Here is an 18,930-nt window from a genome sequence, read left to right on the forward strand (position 1 = left end):
CTCAAGGATACAAAAGAGTTAGCAACTCCCATAAAGTACAAAATATCAAAAGACCTTAAAAAAGACCATGCAATGTATCTACCACAGCTTCCCACCCTGTCCTAGTCTACAAATTTAGCTAGCACATCCAATCATGCCTTGTCCTTTGTTATTCCGGGGGGGTTGTTGGATGAAAGAGAAAGCACGTGTTATTTGATATCCGTTCTCTCTCTCTCTTCCTAGTTCCCCCAGCAAACCACTTCTCCACATCCCCTCCAGCTGTCATCGGGACAATGACGGGAACCGTCATTGTCGGCAAATAAAGTCTGAAAACATAAGTCAAAATAACCGCATCACGTTAACACATGTTGAGCAACCCGGGCTCTGTTCATCGTATCCGAGGGGTATTTGGAAATTGGCATCCTCGGGCGGGTGTTCATTTGGGCCATTTCGCGCGGAACGAAGGAGGGTTCGTTTAGCAGGTGGCGTCGATCCTTGAACGGGAGTTCATCAGAAGAGCAACGATAAGACCGTACAGACCTGTGAGACGTTTTGGTTAGATGGTTGCAATCGGTTATTTCGCTTTCATGCAGTGACTCACCCAAGACTTCAGCGAAAATGAGAATCAAAATCATTCCGACATAGAGACGGGGCTGTTGAGCAGTTCCACGAACACCTGCATCACCAACGATACCAATGGCAAAACTGGGGATCTATGTTAGCCAAAAGCTATCGGAGCTAAAGGTGTCGGATTGAGAAGCTTACCCGGCTGCCATACCAGCCAAACCGACGGCGAGACCTGCTCCCAGCTGAATGAAACCAGTGTACAAGGGGACCTTCTGTCCCAAATCGTTTGCAATCAGGACCGACACGACCAGACCGTAGATACCAATGATACCAGCCATGACAATGGGGACAATGTCTGTATCAAAAGATTAGAATCACATCATTCAAGATTAATGCGACAGAATATCCAAGAGTATAAAGCTCTGTGAAGCTTCCCACGTACTCTTGACGATCAGGTCAGGTCTGAGGACGGCCATTCCACAGACACCGACACCAGCCTTGGCAGTTCCATAGGCAGCTCCAAAGCAGGTGAAAACAATGGCTGAGGTGCAGCCAAGGGCACCGAAAAAGGGCTATACGAGTAGGATATCAGTTATCTGTGCGAAAGGTGCCGATTCGATAGTGGATTCTCTGCTTGACGCAACGAAGCCAAGCTACCTTGAGGGTCGCTTGGAGCTCCATGGTGTCATCGGCGAAGGCGGGATCACAAGTGACTTACTGCATAAACGGGGCTATCAAGTGCAAATGTTAGTCCAAGTTGAGAACGATCCGAAATATAAGTAAAGTCGAGATACAAGAGGGCACAATGGTTGGAATGCGAGGAAAAGGAGTAGGTGAGGTGATTACGTACCAAAGTTCGGTGGCCATCTTGACAATTAGGCGACCTTGCGGGCTATAGAAGATGGAGTGAAACTATGAAAACAACCGAAAGGAAGAGTGACAGAGCAGGAACAGGCCGCGTGTACAGCGATGTGGTGATGTTGAGGCTTGGGGAAGCGAAACGGAGATGAAGGCGTGAAGGCGAACACGCTGGAGGCTTCGGGGACGCTGACCGACCACCTGCGTCATCACGTGATGGAGGCTTGGCGCTGGCCCGTCGGCCGCGCATCACGATAACCAAGCTTCCCCACCCATTTAGTGATGAAGCAGCAGTTGTGAAATAGATACAGCTTGATTTAGATATGAAATCTCTGATAGTGACTTTAATATCACTCTGATACACTAATGCCTAGTCGTATTGAGGCTATCGCATTTAGCATCGCACTCAAGTACATCGGAGGTCTCCGCTTGAGTGATAACTGGATTACGAATCACCATTCAACTTTCCTAAAGACAGTTTCATTGAAGAGCGAAACACGAGACATATAAATATGATCTCAGAGTACGAAATATAATATTCCATCGAAGTGGCTTATACAGCAAGTGCTCGATACTCAAGGTGGCTTGAAGTAGAGATAACAAGACAGCGTTGGGGAAATGCGGAGACGAGTAGCTGCCAAGGCGTGATATTCTGGATCAAAACTGTATTCCTCAATCCTTTAGTTGCCCTTGTGTCGCTAAACAATCTATGCAATTCTACAAGTGCACTGTTCCATTACTGAAAGGGTCAAATTTGCAGTCATGATGTCCTTGAAGTATTTGTAAGGCTACATTCTATCTATCGCACACAAACACATGACAGAAAGCTAGATCCACAACTACGTCCCCAAAACTTGAATATGGATGCTCATGTCGGCCTGGCTAACATCTCCTAGCTATCTTTTCAATAGGAATTTCTTTAATAAAGCGAATACGTCAGTACTCCTCATTCACACCCTTCGTTTGCGTCTCTTCACCAGTCACTCCAGTCCTCTCAGCATATCCTTTCTTTTTTCACATCCAGGACAGGAATCAGCTACAAAGCTGTCTTGACAGTAGTACCTGCTTTATATACTCGGTTACGTTCCGCTGTGGCTGAAATTCTGCATTACCATAACCGCTCTCCGGGTCTAGCAGTAACGCCACGCGAGTAGTACTCCGAATTCAGCACGTTAGGATAAGAACAAAACCTGTCCCACCCGAATCGACGATATACTGCGCTGGGTTGGGGTCATTATGTACCTGACCACTAGATCCCAAACATATTCGTGATCTGAATACTTGTGATCAAACTATCTACTGTGAAAAGATTGATGGTCAGTAAGTATATGATGATAAATTCGCTTTCCACTGTAGCTGGGATAATAGGCGGGCTGGTGGCAAGGAATGATGAAGTAAATTTTTGCGTATATAGAACTTAAAGATCAAAAGGAAGCAGCGAGATTTTCAGGCAATGTAACTATCTTTGTGCCCCTGAAGAAACTCTGACCGTGGCCGCGGCTGATAAACAGTAATCTCACGCTTGTCCCCATGGCCTACTGTCTCGCCTCATTTAGTAAGGTATTCTTCCTTCCCTCGAAAGCCATTTCTGGTCAAGACTGCAACATATAATTTGCTGCCCTCTATTGCTATGATTTCAAGACATGGTAAATTGTCTCATTACACCCAGATGCAGATACAGAAGGGTGTCTGACCCCTTAAACTGCTTGCTCCAAGCGTTCCTAGATATCGAGAATTCAAGCCTTTTTTCTTAATCGTTTACTCATCCCGGAAATAGAGTGATTATAGAGCATACGAGGGAGGCAGTATCACATCATTTAGCTGCATCATACTTGGAAAGGAGTTATAGGCTGAAGAGCTCGGTCGATAATACCAGTAGTAGTAATACTACTAGTATCTACTTGCTAGGCAGATGTCAAATCTGCAGGTGGAGAGTGTTACTGCGCCTTGCGGGTCACTCGGCCATCTAAATATATCTCTGGCGAGATGCTTCTGTAAGATAGGGCTGATCATGTATAAGCTTTAATACGAATAGCCTGGAAGACCCACCATCATAACCAGGCAGTGCTTTTTGCTAATATGCTGGCTGAAAAATGCGGGGTGACCAGGATGTTCCATTCTAGAAGATAGCAACAGGACAGGGTAGGGTGGCTTGGACTGCGGTATTATCGATCACATGATTCTGCGTAATCTTCATAGGAAATTTCATCTATTAATCTCATCAATCATCTTCTCACAAGGGGAACGGTATAATGGATGTCATCGTCATGATCAGCACGATCCTCATAGACATTAGATAATAAATGTAATCATTCTGCCAGATTACCATGGCAGACGGATTAACTCGCAATGATGTATTTGCGATGTGTGAACGATAAGACGTCTCATTATCGAGCACATGACGTCTAAAATCCGGCTGAAACGTGCTTTAGTCCAGTGATTATCTGCATGGTTAGCGTAGGCGCTGACGGATAGATGCGTGTCAAATGATATCACTTTGTTTTTTCCTGGGAATGAGTCCACGCTAGTCTAGATACCACAAAGTCCAGTAATAACATGATTGGGACCGGTATCTGTCCGAGCATTATTGGAAGCTACCGGCGCCATGATTCGTGCGAGAGGAACCGTAGGGCTGGATGGCCCACCGAATCTATGCTACTTTCCTCTTCCCAAAATCACTTAGGCTCCTAGGCACGGAGGCATGCCCCTATTCTGCAAAGGGGATTGCGTAGGGGCCCAGCTCTAATCCTATCGAATACGATGTGCTGGTACGTCCCACTCAGAACCAGAGCCCAGACGCTGAGAACCGTCCGCGCACAGTGGACTAGTCAATAATGGCGGCGTCTAGGCGCCTCAGCCTGGTAAGGTAATACGGTGGAAGTGCCAAGCCCCTGCCAGGCAACAGAATAACCATGACAAAAGAGGAAGAAAATCTCGAAAAAAAAAAGAAACTGTAAAAAGTCAAAGCTGGGAGATGGGAAGAAAGGGGGGTGTTGAAAAAGGCGAAAGTCTCCCCTTACTGTTGAACAAATCCAGCTGCACCGCCCGGTGACAACATGGTCCAGTTCCAATTTTGGAGGAGTATCAGCCACGGGACTGGGGGAGGAACAACATACAAAACGTCGTTACGACGCAAAAGTCACCCGCCGAGAGTCTTGGTCGTGGTGAGCTCGGAGCCAATCAGCAAGCGGCCAAGGCATCAGCCACAGTTCGCACTGAAAAGTATGACGTAGCGGCAGACATGCATGGAGAGCGGAAAAGGATCGTCTTGACTATCGTTGTCGTCCGCCCCGGTTATTAGAATTATTACTAGCAGCTATTGGTCTTTCTTTTTATTACATAAAGGCGTATCCGTTCGATCAATGCGGATTAGAGCACAGTGCTTTACGTAGGAGGCATAGCACCACCCCCCGTACCGTTTGGCGGAGGGCAGCTAGTTAATTTTGCCGCCCATCATTTAAAGAGACCCTGTGGTCCCGCTCCCTTCCTCTCCTGATTTTTCTTGTTGCTTCCCATCATTCATCTGCTTGTGCTCAGATACCACTTTCATCTGGTCATATACAACATCTGCTCAACTACTCTCTCGTGCATCAATCCTGTCAACTTGAAGAGATCTACGTCTCCCTTAGCTCACAATGCCTTTCACTGCTTCGTAAGTCCTGCACCACTCGCGACGTCATCCTTTAGCGAGTCATTATCCAGTCGCGCGCATACCTTGACCTTGATAAGCTGGAGCTGTCTTGGGATAGCTTGCGATCACAATATCGTGGACAATGAGAGCATAGGCAGTCGTGAGTAAGCTAACGCCTTTGGGACCATAGGGATATTTGCAAGATCATCTTTGCGATCATCTTGCCGCCGCTGGGTGTCTTCCTTGAGCGAGGATGCGGTGCTGATTTCCTGATCAACATCTGTTTGACAATCTTGGGTTGGCTCCCTGGTGTCATTCATGCCTTGTACGTGGCCCGCCAAGCGATGGTTTTCCGGAGACTCCGAGGCTAACTCCTTTCGTTCAGCTATATCATATTCAAATACTAGACCGCGCATCAAGCTCCTTATTACCGCCCACTTCGGTTCAAAACCCGTCGATTGGGGGGGGGGGGGGGGATCGCCTCGTCCGACCTACGATGTTTATCCTACGGAATCGAACATTCGAAATCTAGCGGGTCGGGGTGACGTTGTCAGCATCTCAGTATCGTTCCGCGGGCTCCCGACGAGTCTAGCCTAATGCAACCCCGCCAACATAAACACCGTCATTGGGCGGATGCGCAGCATGCTCGGTGCGACGTGTGTTTGTGACAGGGTCTCGATTGTACCTGTTTTCCCCTTGCTCTTATCTCCTTGTGTTGTTATTTTCTTATGTATTGCGCATGATACCAGCTCACTGTGTCACTGGGCTTTGCTTTTTCTATTTTTCTTTTAGTTGGCAATGATCGGATTAATGATTCATGACAATGTCAAACTTATTTAATCAACCGCATTTTGGGCTTGAATCGTAGCTGCTTATGCCATAAGCAGGCATAAGCAGCCTGTAATGTGCAGAGTGGGTATGGGGGAACACGAGTGCCGATCGGGCCATTCAAAGCAGCCCAAACTCAACAAATCCCGTGATGCGTCTGTTTAGTTACTACCCGCGGTTTCACCTTCAGCCCAGTGTCGACACGTCTGGCTGAATCTACATCATCTCAGTTGTGCCTGGTTACTCTCAGGGTCTTCGGATCGACGATAACCTCAAGGCGCGCGGCTAGGGAAATTGACCCAATTCGATCGTTTTGCGCCTTGAAGCTCCCGGATCAGCTAGCTCATCTGACATCATGTGCTGTCCTTATCGACAGGGTCGGCGCCAACACGGCGCGTACTTCAACGCCATCGTCCATCCAGAACCCAATCACGCAGAGCGACAGGCCTCCTAAAGAACTGCGTCCATCAGATACGTGGACTCTACTTGGGACAGTGTTGCCATGTTTCACCCTGGCGCGTATAGGAGACTTGGACTCCTGATTTGGGTCTTGAACCTTGATTCTCTCGCTTCGCAGCCACTCAGCGCCATGGTAAAACGTGGTTTGACGCCCATGTTGGCAGTATGCGGTGCATCGTGCTGGTCCCTGAAGTCGCTCCTTCTCCCCTTATCGCAGCCGCTTCTGTCTTGAAATTGGTGTTTCCTCAATGCTGTTCGGAATTCATTAGATCTCCAGATACTCAAGTGTTTCTTCGCACTCTCGCGTCCTTGGTGGCCTTAGGATGATATTCCACGGTTATCAATGACTCCAGGGGTTGGATTTCCTCTGTTGCGTCGCTCTTTTCGTGCATAGGTACTGTAGTTCGCAACTCCTTGGCTTGCATTGTTCCTGGCGGCGATTGTGCACTAACCGAGAACAAAGATGCTTTCACAAGATGTTACTACCTGCTGGACGGTCATTCACGATAGCAGTCTTGAGTCTGGCATGCCTCGCCTATGGTTCCCAGACGACTCAACCTACCGCATCAGCAACATCTCTATCCAGTCTGATTCCGAGCTGTGCGGCAGACTGCATTGAAGAATTCATAACCTCCGATTACCCCCAAAATGTCTGCTCTGAGTGGGATCTCGACTGTCTCTGTCGGACGAATACGACAAGTGGCTATACCCTTGGGGAAGCGGCATTTCGCTGTAGCCTTTCCTTATGCTCTATGAAAACAGTGTTCAGCTCCGATTTGTACGACATATGCGACTCGGTGCCCGGTGCTTTGCCACGGACGCATGCTACGATAACTGCGACAGTGATGCCAACGGGATCGAGTCCTACACGAAAGACCGCAACAACGACGACAACGACGGTACCATCTACTTCCAGCTCCAGCTCGGCCGCCGGCACTGGGTCAGGGTCCAGCTCTAACACATCCTCGCAGCCGACAAGTCTTCGTACTGAGCATACCTCGGTAACTACTGAGACTTTCCAAAGTCCCTTGACTATTCCTACTTCCCAACTTGTTCCTACATCCACGGGTAGCGCTACCAGTAGTGGCCAATCGGCATCCGCGAGCGCATCCGACAGCAGGCTGGAACCTGCTGCTGTGATAGGAGTTTCCGTTGCATCTGGTATCTCTGGATTTTTCATTGTTGGTGTTATAATATTTTTCTGTTGTAGGAAGGTAAGGCGTCGAAAACAGGATGAAAAGGACCACTTTTTCGAGATCGGAGGTGTCATGTCAGAGCCTCCGGATTTCTCATTTCCACCAAGGCGGCCAACTGGGCCTCGTCCGATGCCTGGCACAACAGATAGGGATTCCGAAACTTCCAGACTGATAACCCCGTTTGAACCGAGAGCTCAGACACCTGCTGTTGTGGTTACGGGCCCCGGTCACCATCATAATGATAGTCCCATGGGGGTGTATAGTGCCGACAGGATCGGTTTTGCGATGACTTCTAACTCCGAAGCTGAGGGGTCATTGAGTCAGCCATCCCCCCGAACGATCTCAGATCTACTTCCTGATAAGCCATCACTGGGACTTTACCCGGAACCATTAAGGTTAAGTCGTCAAAAATTGGCCAGACCCCACAGTCATGCGACTTTATTCGAAGAGGATATTGCAAGGCCACGGAGCGTCTTTGGCGCGCCATACCAGAGTCTAAACCAGCCGACCTCGTCAAGCCGGACTCAGGAAAGTCGGCGGTACAACCGAACTCCTATGGCTGGACTACCTGCGCATCCTCGTGCGATGCTTCACGGGTTTGGGGAAGGCCAGGATGGAAAGCTCGCCATGAGGGGTCCGAACTACCGAAGGAGGCCTAACTATGCAGACAGCGGATCCAGGGTTCAGGGTTCCGATCAAGATGACACTTATGACAGCCTGCTACAAAGTTCTCCGATCTCGGACGCTGGGGAGTTTGACGACGGGGACCGGCAATATCGTGCTGCTGGGCATGTGAGACTTGTCGAACCGCCATCGTCGCAGGGTGCTGCGAGTGATCCGTCCCGCAGCACGGATGTGAACCACAGCATGTTGTATAGTCTAGATGACAACTTTGAGGACATCGACATCAACGGCTCGACTAGCAGAGCGCACGGCGAATCCCGGCACTCGGGAAACCTACGGCCACTCACGCCAGTGCGTGAAGTCAGAACGCCAACGCGAGAATCCCCTACACCGAACTGGGAACTCGTCGCAAGTGACCAACCCGGTCTTTCCCGGATGCCATTCCCTCGGGCAGTCAGTCCCAGACAGGAAATTGTCTCTCGCCCGCGGATTGTACGACGAGACGATATCAAAAGAGTTCAAATTCGGCGGAAGCCACATGCGGGAGGGTTAAATGCACCTTACTCACCTGAAGACTATTGGCTTGGTCATGATCCAGAACCTAGATTGGAGACTCAGGCACGCAGGCAGTCCACCGATTCTATGCGTTCCATTGAAAGCGTGAGGGGCCACATGCCGAAGAGGAAGCCGGTGCCGTACGAGCGAAATGTAACCCCATCCCGCAGCGGGTCGGATTTGATACTACGCGTGGATTGACGGAATACGTCTAGTCTAGGAGGTATGGATGCACCATATCTCGGCCTTGGCTATAAAGACCGGAACCTTTGATTTCCGTGGGGCCATATCGATATATATATATATATATATGAAGTCTACTGTTTTCTTTTCTGCTGTATGATATAACATAGGTCCACTTTGTGGAGCGAAGGTATCTTTCTCTTCTTTCAAGGCGATTCATTGCTGTCTCACTTTCATTTTCATTCTCATGATTGTATATATGCATTGGCCATGGGGGTGGATCTAGACATGGGACTTGGAACAGGCAGCGAATCTGATTGTGCACATACTTAGGGACTGACTCTGGGCTTCTAGCATCGCCCCACTATTTTTTCTATCATTTGGGAGACAGTTACATCCACTAATGTCAAGGAATGAAGTCTGATGAGATATCCAACTCCTCTGTGTTGTGAGTCAGATAAGGCTGCAGTCAGCTCACCCGAGAAAATCACGCAAGCGAATCAGGAGTGCTGCAGAGGCCTTTTTCCAAACATAGCGCTCTGAGATGATGCTTTCCACTAGGCCGAGGGGGTGTCAAGAAAGAAAATCACATTTTCCAAGTTTACCGCACAGGCAATTTCCCATGTGAACCCACTCTTCTGCTATGATCCTCTATGCAGTGGTATTGATGCATACGGTCACGATACAGACGGCGGCCGGGAGAGCTCCGCCATGACGTCAGAAGCGGTGATCAGCCCCTGGCGGATGACTGAGGCAGTGAGGCAGCAATATTCCTGGGTAGAAGGATTCCGGGCCATTCTGAGCATCCTGGTTGGTTGTGACCTCACCTGTGAGAAGCACAAGATAGTTAGTAGTTACTACTACTTACTACTATCTTTTAGTTCGTAATTGGTAAAAGAGGAGGCTCGGAAAGAAACATCCATTCCCGATCCTTCGCGCAGATGGTGGCTTGAGGAGAACTATCTAGAGGGGATGAATGTAGGTTCGTGCATTCGGTAGTCGGTCCGTTCCCCTTCTTTCCCCTCCATCCCCGCCAGTCCAGTTTATCGCTCAGGGCGGGAATGATCTCGATGGCTTGTGTAGGTTACAGTAGAGGATAGCTGGAAAGTAAGGCCTCGGGGAGGCGTCATTGGCGTCGATGCACACCGGGATCCGTGTATTTGCATCATTACTTTACTTACTATACTGACTCGACTGTAGGGATACATAGTTGGCTGTATTGTGTCGAGAGTAAATTAACTGACCGGTATTGTAACTGATGTCAACTCTTCCCACTCTGCCGTTTTTTCCCTCATCTTCTCTCATCTTCATTTGCTTCCGTGCCATGATATCAGTCCCCAAACTTGATCGAGGATCCGAAACTACCCATTCTCTTTTTTGTGCCGAATGAGTGGGTTTCATCCGGTTTTCCTGATGGATGGATGGCGAGTATGTTTGAATCACCCATTTCCCCCCCCCCTCCTCCCTTCTTCCCTTTTGCACGGTACCTCCCGGGCGTGTCTTTCGACTGCCGATGCGATTGGCGCCTTGACCGTTCCCCGGAGCGAATCACACTGCCAGCCTCGTCCTCCATCATCATCTATTGTCAAGGATCCCCTCTTCGATATGTATGGCTGACTGGCTTCTACTAAGTTCTCAGACGCACCACTACTGAACCACTATGACCGAATAGGAACAATTCAACTATTTTGTAACTTTGGGTGCAAGTGGGGTTCGAACAGCCAGATGTTGCAACCGTTACTGAAAACAAAAACTCGCAGTTCACCAGTGAGATTGAGTCTTCTTGTCCCGACGCGGTCGATGACGGCGCCACGGGCTGCATCACCCAAGGGAGAACATGCTAGGCGTCCTCCACCGCTTGCTCGTTTACTCGTATATAATGGCTCTGGAATCCCATTGTCTGTCAAGAGGTGGCCCTTTATCTCTACAGTCTCCTCTCACTCCACTGTACCCATTTCTTACTTCGCCTCCCCCATCTTGTGTATCATACTTCTTGTCTTTCTTCTGTTACTTGCTGCACATATATCAATTCCCCTGAGGGAACTTTGGACTATTGTGTAGTTATCTTGTCTTATCAGTGTTCATCCTTGCAACTCCAATTGCTGTGTATTGCTTGGATCCATTGATCGCCTTGGCTTTCTTCTTGTGGTCCTGTCTGACCTCGCGTTCGCCGAAATACGTTTGCCCCTGAAGATCGACTGACGTTGTTGTCGATTGTCCTCCGCAGTGACAGTTTCTTGTTCATACCTGGCTCCACAGGAGGTCCACTTCTATTGTTGCCACCCGCTCCGAGGTCCACCACTATCGCTATCCACAATGACAACAGCCGGCGGATACGGTACCCCACGGGTAAGCCGGTTGTCGAGCCTGGACGCAGCCCAGGCCGACCTCTATGGCGGTCCCAGTGTGGTTGTCCCTCCTAAACACTTGATGGCTTCTACCAATTCCCATGAAACAGCCATGGAAATGGAAGCAGCCAAACAGCATTTCGACGAAGAAGTTTCCTCTGAAGAAGGATCCCCTCGAGTTGCTCCCCCTGTGACTAAGAAGGCCCTCACCACTGCGGACGACTTTGCCTTGGCCTTTGATATTGACGGGGTTCTTATCAGAGGTGGAAAGGCTATTCCTGAAGCTGCTAGTGCTCTCAGGTATATCAATGGAGAGAATCCGTATGGCATCAAAGTGTATGTATCGATATCCTCTATCGTACGGATGGCGGTGCTCCCTCATTCTTCGAAACATAGTTCATGCGCTGACTGCTCTACCAGTCCTTACATCTTCGTCACAAACGGTGGAGGCAAGACGGAAGAAGAACGATGTCTTGATCTCAGCCGACAGCTCGAGCTCGAAGTCTCCCCTGGCCAATTTATCTGCGGCCATACCCCGATGCGCGAAATGGCCGAGAGGTACCACACCGTCCTTGTCGTCGGTGGTGAGGGCGAGAAATGCCGTGTTGTAGCTGAAGGCTACGGCTTCAAGGATGTCATCACCCCCGGAGATATTATCAAGACCAGACACGACACTACTCCGTTCCGCAAATTGACCGACGAAGAATACAAGAACTCCCGCGTCCGGGATTTCTCAAAGACGAAGATCGAGGCGATCTTTGTCTTTGCTGATAGTCGGGACTGGGCCGGTGATCAACAGATCATTCTCGATGTTTTGATGTCCAAGAACGGACACCTCGATACCCGATCCGACTCCTTTGACGAGGGCCCGCCTGTGTTCTTCTCCCACAACGACGTGGTCTGGTCCACCTCCCACGAACATGTCCGCATCGGCATGGGAGCTCTCCGAGCGTCTCTAGAGGCGCTGTACAAAGCCGTCACTGGCAAAGAGCTCAACACGATCGCCTTTGGCAAGCCCCAACTCGGCACATATCAATTTGCTACGCGCCTGTTACGGCAATGGCGAAAGAACACCCATGCCATCAACAAGCCACCCAGCACGGTGTACTTCGTGGGTGATACCCCCGAGTCAGACATCAGGGGCACGAACGAGTTCAACGAAACCAGTGAGGCCGACTGGTTCTCCATTCTGGTCAAGACCGGTGTGTACCAAGAGGGCACTATTCCTCGTTATCCACCCAAGAAGACCTGCAACCATATCCTGGACGCGGTCAAATTCGCCATCGACCGCGAAATGGCCAAAGAGAAGAAAGCCGGGTCGACAATCGTTGACGATGTCGACTCGGAACTTGAGTTAGAAGCGGGCCTTCTGCCCAACTGATTTCTTTCCTACCGATGGTACTTGGGATGATGCAACTATGGTGCATGTAGATTCCTATCATTCTTGTTTAATATTTTTACGGATACCTCTATGCTATGAATGTATGACAGACATGTATTTTTGTTGGCGTTGTGTTTACTACATTCGTCTTCTACACTTTTATTATAGTTTTGAGGAATTTTATCATAAAGATTATTACTATTGCTACTCCTCCTCCTACCATGATAGAAACTGCCAGAGGCTGAATGGGACATGATACCTACGTCAACTTCAGTCCACACTGAATGGTCGATGACCAAATAATCCTCTCCAGCTAACTACTGAGTATCACAAAGTAAAGTAAAAAAATAATGAATACATGGATACAGACTGCTAGTCCCCTGTATCAGTCACCTACAATAGAATGGGTAAAGAAATAGTTTAGTATCCACCAATATCCACCTATCGACCCATTACGACCAACCAACCAACAAACCAACCCCATCCACTCGCATCCATGAATAACAATTCAACGCAAGAATTCACCATAATCAGATCAATCGAATAACAGCGCCCTTCTTTATCTCGTAGTGTATGAAGTACGTAGTCTACTCCAATCCAATCACCCCATCCTTCCACGTTAATTCCCCTCCCAAGCCGAAACCGGTAATCCACAACGGCAAAGTTTCAATAACAAAGTAAGTCACGGAACATCCCAACAAGGCAACTCCGACAACAAGAACCAACCCAAGTCCAAGGTCCCAAATAAGGTTAGTTTGATACACTGTATACTTTGTAGATTTCGAGCCCCCCCGCTTCCCCCCCTTCCCCCCCCTCCCCCCGGCGCGCGGCTCCCTCTATACTACAATGTAGTATATGTTAGGTTAGGCTAGGTTAGGTTAGCCATCCGTGCGTGGAATAGCTAGCTAGGTAACTAGCTGCACGGCAGACGTCAGAAATAAGAGAATGCGGGGGGTCGGGGGGATGAGATTTCCGAGGGTAGTGGATTGGGTAATGGGGTTCATTTATTCCTTTTTTTTTCCCCATTCATCTTACTCGTTCATTTCAGCCTTGTGCATGTGTGGGTGATTTGCAGAATGGGTCGTCGGTCCCATAAATATCATCTGGGGTACAGCATACATGATACATGATACATGACAGCCTACATGAATGATTGACATGAGTAACTACTACTAAACTCATGAGCATATGGCGCTACAGTGTCTGTCATGTGGGTGGGTAACTAGTTGACTAATGGAGGAGGGAAGTTTATCTCAGCGGTAGAATAGTACCACTACTCGATTTACTTGCCTAGTTTGGACTACTACTGTACTGTGCTGTTGCGCTAGTAAGGATGGTTGCTTATGGAGAGAGGGGAGGGGGGGGCTTTGTGGGTCTATATGGGGATCTGTGTGTTGGATACTTACTACATTTGTAGTTCTACATATAGTAGTGTGCAGCGGAGCGGGTGGCATCGGTTATGCTTGTGCTTTGATATTATCTATTTGTTTTTAGTTTAAGTCTATTGTCTGTCTGTGCTGTATGTATATGGTCTTCGTGTACTGAGTGCTAGTACGGAGTAGAGTGAGGCGAATAGCTAGATGTGAGTGGGGAAGGGCCTATCAGGAGGTATTGCAGTCATTGCAGTCATTGCAGTTGGCAGCTGAGGTTCGTGTATATCGTGTCCGGGCAACTGTCATATCTCGAAAACTTGTTCAAGCCAGTGTTTGATGACTACCTTGCCCTCTTCGAATCCCGGCTTGGGCATACGGACGATAATCGCAGCGTGGCTGTGTCGGTGATTGTGGATGTACACCGGGTGCTTCCGGAAGCCCACGGAGTTCAGTGACTCGATGATGGAGAATTGCTCCGGCGTCAATGCGAGGGTTGGGAATTCTTGAGTTTCCTGGCCTTCGCGGGCCAGTAGCGGTTCAGAGGCACTGTCGTCTGGGTTGGCATCGTGTATAAGGGCATTGCTCCTGCTTTCACTTGACCTGGCTCTCCGTGCGGACGTCATCTGTCTCGTTTCTTCTTTGCTCTCGTTCATGTCCATGGAGAGGTAGTCTGGATCTTGTTCGGCCGCTGCGTGCTCGAAAGCCTCTTCTACTGCATGCTGTACGCCTTGGACGACAACGGGGACCCGGTAGCGTCCGAAGACGGTCCCCATGGGTCCCTCTTCATGAAGACGGATTCGTCGTTGGCTGCGGAAGGTTTGGATGGCGGAGTTAATCAGAAAGATAGGAAAACCGACAAATAGGATGGTGGTGAACAAGAGCTGGAAGGGAACTTCTGTCAGGAACATCGTAAGTTGCTGCTGTGCTTGGGGGACAAGCGCCAGTGATTCTATGTGTTTCTTGTCCGACGGCAGAATATGCCTATCAGAGTCGATCACGACCGGATCATAACCCTTCACGTAGTTGATGCGGACATTGTCCGGGTCATGGAACGGGTTGATCGTCGAGATTGCCGTGGTGTAGTAGATTGTAGACCGGTCGTTAACAACGTTCGCATACACGGTGCGGTTCTTGAACTTCTTCAACGCCTTGATGAAGATGCTATCTGGGTCGGCTAGCACGCTCAGTAGCGGCTTACCCGAATCGCGAAACGAATCGATCATGAACAGTTGTTTGCCAGATATAGATATGGTGTGAGGCCCCACGTTGTTCCAGAGGAAGCCCCAGGCTCCCTTCACAGGGTTTCGAACGCCAACATGCGGCGACGCAAACGTGGTGAAGTTCACTGGCTCAAGCTTATCGAGCCATCCTCGAGAATACAATAGCCCGAGCGCATATCGAGCCACAAGACCTCCAAGCGAGTATCCTACCATGCTCAGCTTTTTGATATGGTGCCCTGCTGCTGCCAGCTCCTCCAATGCTTCTTCAACCTCGTGTGCCACGCGCTCACCACCAACCTCGATACCATCGTAGGTAAAGTTGCCGGCGTTCCGCTTGGCCGTGAGAATATGGAGACGGTCTTCGCTGTATCGGCTCCTCAGAGATGAGGTAACATAGTCCAGGTGGGAAGGGTTGCCCCAGAGTCTGCAATGAGATGAATGTCAGCTAATCGATTCAGGGGGATTTCGGCGACTGATGGCTAACCCGTGTACCAGTACACAGAGGTGGTCGGCATTCCGCGACGTCTCAGTCGGCGGGTGGCCGTTATCTAGCTCCATGGCTGGCGGTGATTGAGATAGTGTGTCGTTTGAAGCTGGTGTCAACGTGCTGCAATGCTGTACCGGGTAACTGTAGCAAGTTCACTCAACATCCTTTTAAATAATTCACTGGCCTCACGGCAAGTTCCTAAAGGGTGGAGGCTGAGTATCTTGGTGGCTGTTGTCAGCTTGTACACCGTTGGCCCCTTACTAAGCCACGATAAGGAAACGTCATCGGATGGATGCCTGGTCTAGGGGTCCGCCCGGCTGAAGTCGTCACCTATCCATCTGTATAATGCATCGACTACATAGTATTGGTGCTGACGAACGACGCCTGTAGTCAGAGGGCTTTAATCGCTCAAATTGGCTGGCGAGGCCGATGGGCCATCTTGCAGCTGCAGGTGATTGTTTGCATGGTTTGCATGGTTTGCATGATCGCATCCCGATCCGCAGCTTCAGCTTCAGCTTCGTATCTCGGACCTTAACTCCAGGAGGACTTCCTCCTTGCCGCATATCGAATCATCAACACTCCTTCTAGCTGGATAGCATAGTTTAAGGGCACCAGAACTGAAGCGAACTCGATCAGAAAGGCACCGCGATCCGCACTGATCTTTCGTCCTACCACAGTGGCTGGCCAACTCTGGATGAAATATATGTGCTCGAAGCTCATAAGACAGCCTAATCAGCTTTTCTGAGTGTTGTATCGGATCTGTAACTGACATCGTGGCTGATGCCGCAGTTTTCAAGCAAATCCCTTTCAGATTGTCTGTATGTTTAGTGCATGCTGCGAAGCAATGCGAGGCATGAGTGAGATCTTTGTATACCTGCTATATACTCATTTCTTTATCTACACCTGATTATATTTTACTGGTGCCTTTTTTCCATCTTACTATTACAATGTTCGCACCGCTCGGTCTATTCAAGGACATACCTTGTCCGGAAGGGCAAAACTGCTTGCTCTTGACCTGCATCTTCTCTCACCGAGACGTCGCCTCCACTTCAGCCTCCCAAGGGACCCGTCAGAGTGCTGATATACCAAGGGAAGTCAAGAGCGGAATAGGAACAACGGCAGGCGAAACAACTGTCAAACCCAAAGTACAAGCTCCGGGTGAAGAGAAAAACACGAAGCCAAATGGCAAATCGGCGTCCCTGCCCGTTAAGGAAGCTTTCAGTCAAAGTTCAGTGTCAACAAGTTCATCGAACAAGCCATCTCAATCCAATGTCAAGCTTCAGTCCTTATCTAGGGAAGTTACGCCTCCAGCAAAGCCAACATCTATATCGGCGAAGGCAAGCGCACTCGGCTCTCAGAAATCTCTCCCACCAAGGCAAGCTCCACGAGAAAGCTTAAACCCTCGGATGCTAACGAAAGCACCTGCGCCCCATGGTGTGCGTTTGGCCATCCTCACAAAGCTGCATGCCGGTATGTCTGCTCTAAACGACAAGCTGGCCAAAGACAAAGAGAGCCAGGACAAATGTCTTGTCCTCACCCCAAATGAACTTATCACAATGGCCTTGGATGAGGAGGAGAAGACCGCGAAAGAGAACCCAAGCATATATTCCAATGTCATCAAGCTTCGTATAGTGAAGCTCTCGAAAATGAGCAAGGAAGACTGGGCTAAGGACGTGAAAGCCCATCTCAATGAGCGCTATTACAAGATTGCGCCCGAGTCAGAACAAGCAAAACCGAAACCTCTTGATACTGGGCTCAGTGCAGAGGAAGAGATAGCATTGGCAAGCAAGCTTGTGACGCGTCTGGAAGGTCTCGAACAGTACGGCTACGTTACCAAGGCACCGACGGACGCGGAGGTGGAAGGTGCCAGGAAAGGTGTTATTGAATCCAAGGGTTGGGAAAAGTGCGATCGATGTGGAGGCAGGTTTCAAGTCTTCCCTGGCCGTCGGGAGGATGGAACTTTGACGACGGGAGGGCAATGCACATATCACCCGGGGAAGCCTCTCTATCCGCCCAAGAAGAAGACCGATCATATTACGGGGCAGAAAGATGCGTACTTCTCTTGCTGCAACGAGTCGGTAGGAACTTCTGCTGGCTGTACCAAGGGCAAAACCCACGTCTTCAAGGTATCGGAGACCAAACGGCTCGCATCAGTACTCCAGTTCCAGACGACCCCGGAACAACCAGGCAAAGGACGACTCCCGCCGGTTTGCTTCGACTGTGAAATGGGTTACACTACACTAGGCTTGGAGTTGATTCGGTTAACCGCTGTTAGCTGGCCTCAGGGCAAGACGCTATTGGATATCTTGGTCAGGCCCATCGGTGAAGTGTTGGATTTAAATTCGCGGTTTTCTGGTGTTTTCCCAGAACACTACACAAAGGCCATTCCCTATGGCAGCACTGGCTCTCAAACGAGCTTACCGTTGCTGGAGGACGGTGAAGTAGACTCGCCTCCATTGCAGATTGTCGAGTCTCCTGCTGCAGCCCGGGCGCTGCTATTCAAATGTCTCCAACCAGATACACCACTTATTGGTCATGCGATCGATAATGATCTCAATGCGTGCCGCATCATCCATCCGACAATTATTGACACTGTTCTTCTGTACCCACATCCACGGGGCTTACCCCTCCGCATGAGCCTGAAGACTCTGTGCCGGAGACACCTAGACCGGGACATTCAAACAGGAGGCAGCAGCGGCCACGACTCCAAGGAAGACTCGGTCGCTACGGGTGACCTAGTGAGGGTCAAGGCAGCAGAGACGTGGAAGGTCCTCAAGTCTAAAGGATGGCGCATACATAACGATCAGCTTGTGCCTCCACCAGGCACCGACGCGGACGCTGCCGCTGCACATGGGAGGCTTGGATCAGGAGCGGGCCAAAAGCGGGCGAGTTCGGCGCTAGGAGACTGAACTGAAGGCACGACTATCGACGCCATAGATTACTTATAGTGATACCCAGTTTACTTGTACTCAATATTACAACAATTATCTACGTGAATTACAACAGAACAAATCAGGCTCGAGTGATAGATTGCTCTATTCAATCGTGTATCTACCAGTCATAACGTCATGAGTAGAGGTAGCCATGACGAACCAGAGCGGCCGCAGATGATCCACCTTTTCAGGAACAGACATCTTCGAGCCAAACACTAGTTATCGACAAAGCGGTATAGGAATCCCTCCCTGTAGAGCACATCTATACCCAAACCAGACTTCCCAAGTGAAACCCTCAATTCAGATAT

At 49.5% G+C, this 18,930-nt stretch overlaps 7 protein-coding genes across 7 annotated transcripts; 5 read left to right on the forward strand and 2 right to left on the reverse strand.

The window, feature by feature from the left end:
- Positions 1–454: 454 nt before the first annotated feature.
- Positions 455–1,413, reverse strand: ASPBRDRAFT_26512 (H(+)-transporting V0 sector ATPase subunit c; the record flags this gene model as incomplete). The annotated part of the gene is made up of 6 exons (XM_067622277.1): positions 455–519; positions 581–684; positions 745–901; positions 989–1,118; positions 1,265–1,277; positions 1,397–1,413. The coding sequence occupies 6 exons, from the start codon at positions 1,411–1,413 to the stop codon at positions 455–457; spliced, it is 486 nt and encodes a 161-aa protein (XP_067483244.1).
- Positions 1,414–4,543: 3,130 nt separating this feature from the next.
- Positions 4,544–5,478, forward strand: ASPBRDRAFT_203680 (YqaE/Pmp3 family membrane protein). Its single transcript, XM_067621676.1, has 3 exons — positions 4,544–5,056; positions 5,226–5,360; positions 5,421–5,478. The coding sequence occupies exons 1-3, from the start codon at positions 5,040–5,042 to the stop codon at positions 5,440–5,442; spliced, it is 174 nt and encodes a 57-aa protein (XP_067483245.1). The 5' UTR covers positions 4,544–5,039; the 3' UTR covers positions 5,443–5,478.
- Positions 5,479–6,642: 1,164 nt separating this feature from the next.
- Positions 6,643–8,903, forward strand: ASPBRDRAFT_389249 (uncharacterized protein). The gene is made up of 2 exons (XM_067624031.1): positions 6,643–6,716; positions 6,786–8,903. Exon 2 carries the CDS (start codon positions 6,799–6,801, stop codon positions 8,896–8,898), a length of 2,100 nt encoding a protein of 699 aa, XP_067483246.1. The 5' UTR covers positions 6,643–6,716; positions 6,786–6,798; the 3' UTR covers positions 8,899–8,903.
- Positions 8,904–10,443: 1,540 nt separating this feature from the next.
- ASPBRDRAFT_389284 (uncharacterized protein) lies at positions 10,444–11,068 on the forward strand. The gene has a single exon (XM_067624033.1). It carries the CDS (start codon positions 10,606–10,608, stop codon positions 10,939–10,941), a length of 336 nt encoding a protein of 111 aa, XP_067483247.1. The 5' UTR covers positions 10,444–10,605; the 3' UTR covers positions 10,942–11,068.
- A 128-nt stretch (positions 11,069–11,196) lies between these two features.
- On the forward strand, positions 11,197–12,609 carry ASPBRDRAFT_192178 (phosphatidyl synthase; the record flags this gene model as incomplete). The annotated part of the gene is made up of 2 exons (XM_067620448.1): positions 11,197–11,564; positions 11,649–12,609. 2 exons carry the CDS (start codon positions 11,197–11,199, stop codon positions 12,607–12,609), a joined length of 1,329 nt encoding a protein of 442 aa, XP_067483248.1.
- Positions 12,610–14,284: 1,675 nt separating this feature from the next.
- ASPBRDRAFT_192179 (lipase ROG1 family protein) lies at positions 14,285–15,760 on the reverse strand (the record flags this gene model as incomplete). Its single annotated transcript, XM_067620449.1, has 2 exons — positions 14,285–15,626; positions 15,687–15,760. 2 exons carry the CDS (start codon positions 15,758–15,760, stop codon positions 14,285–14,287), a joined length of 1,416 nt encoding a protein of 471 aa, XP_067483249.1.
- An 876-nt stretch (positions 15,761–16,636) lies between these two features.
- rex3 (putative RNA exonuclease Rex3) lies at positions 16,637–18,598 on the forward strand (the record flags this gene model as incomplete). Its single annotated transcript, XM_067617050.1, has 1 exon — positions 16,637–18,598. One exon carries the CDS (start codon positions 16,637–16,639, stop codon positions 18,596–18,598), a length of 1,962 nt encoding a protein of 653 aa, XP_067483250.1.
- Positions 18,599–18,930: the final 332 nt, after the last annotated feature.

The sequence above is a fragment of the Aspergillus brasiliensis genome (genome assembly GCF_001889945.1).
Source record: "Aspergillus brasiliensis CBS 101740 unplaced genomic scaffold ASPBRscaffold_2, whole genome shotgun sequence".
Taxonomy (NCBI): domain Eukaryota; kingdom Fungi; phylum Ascomycota; class Eurotiomycetes; order Eurotiales; family Aspergillaceae; genus Aspergillus; species Aspergillus brasiliensis.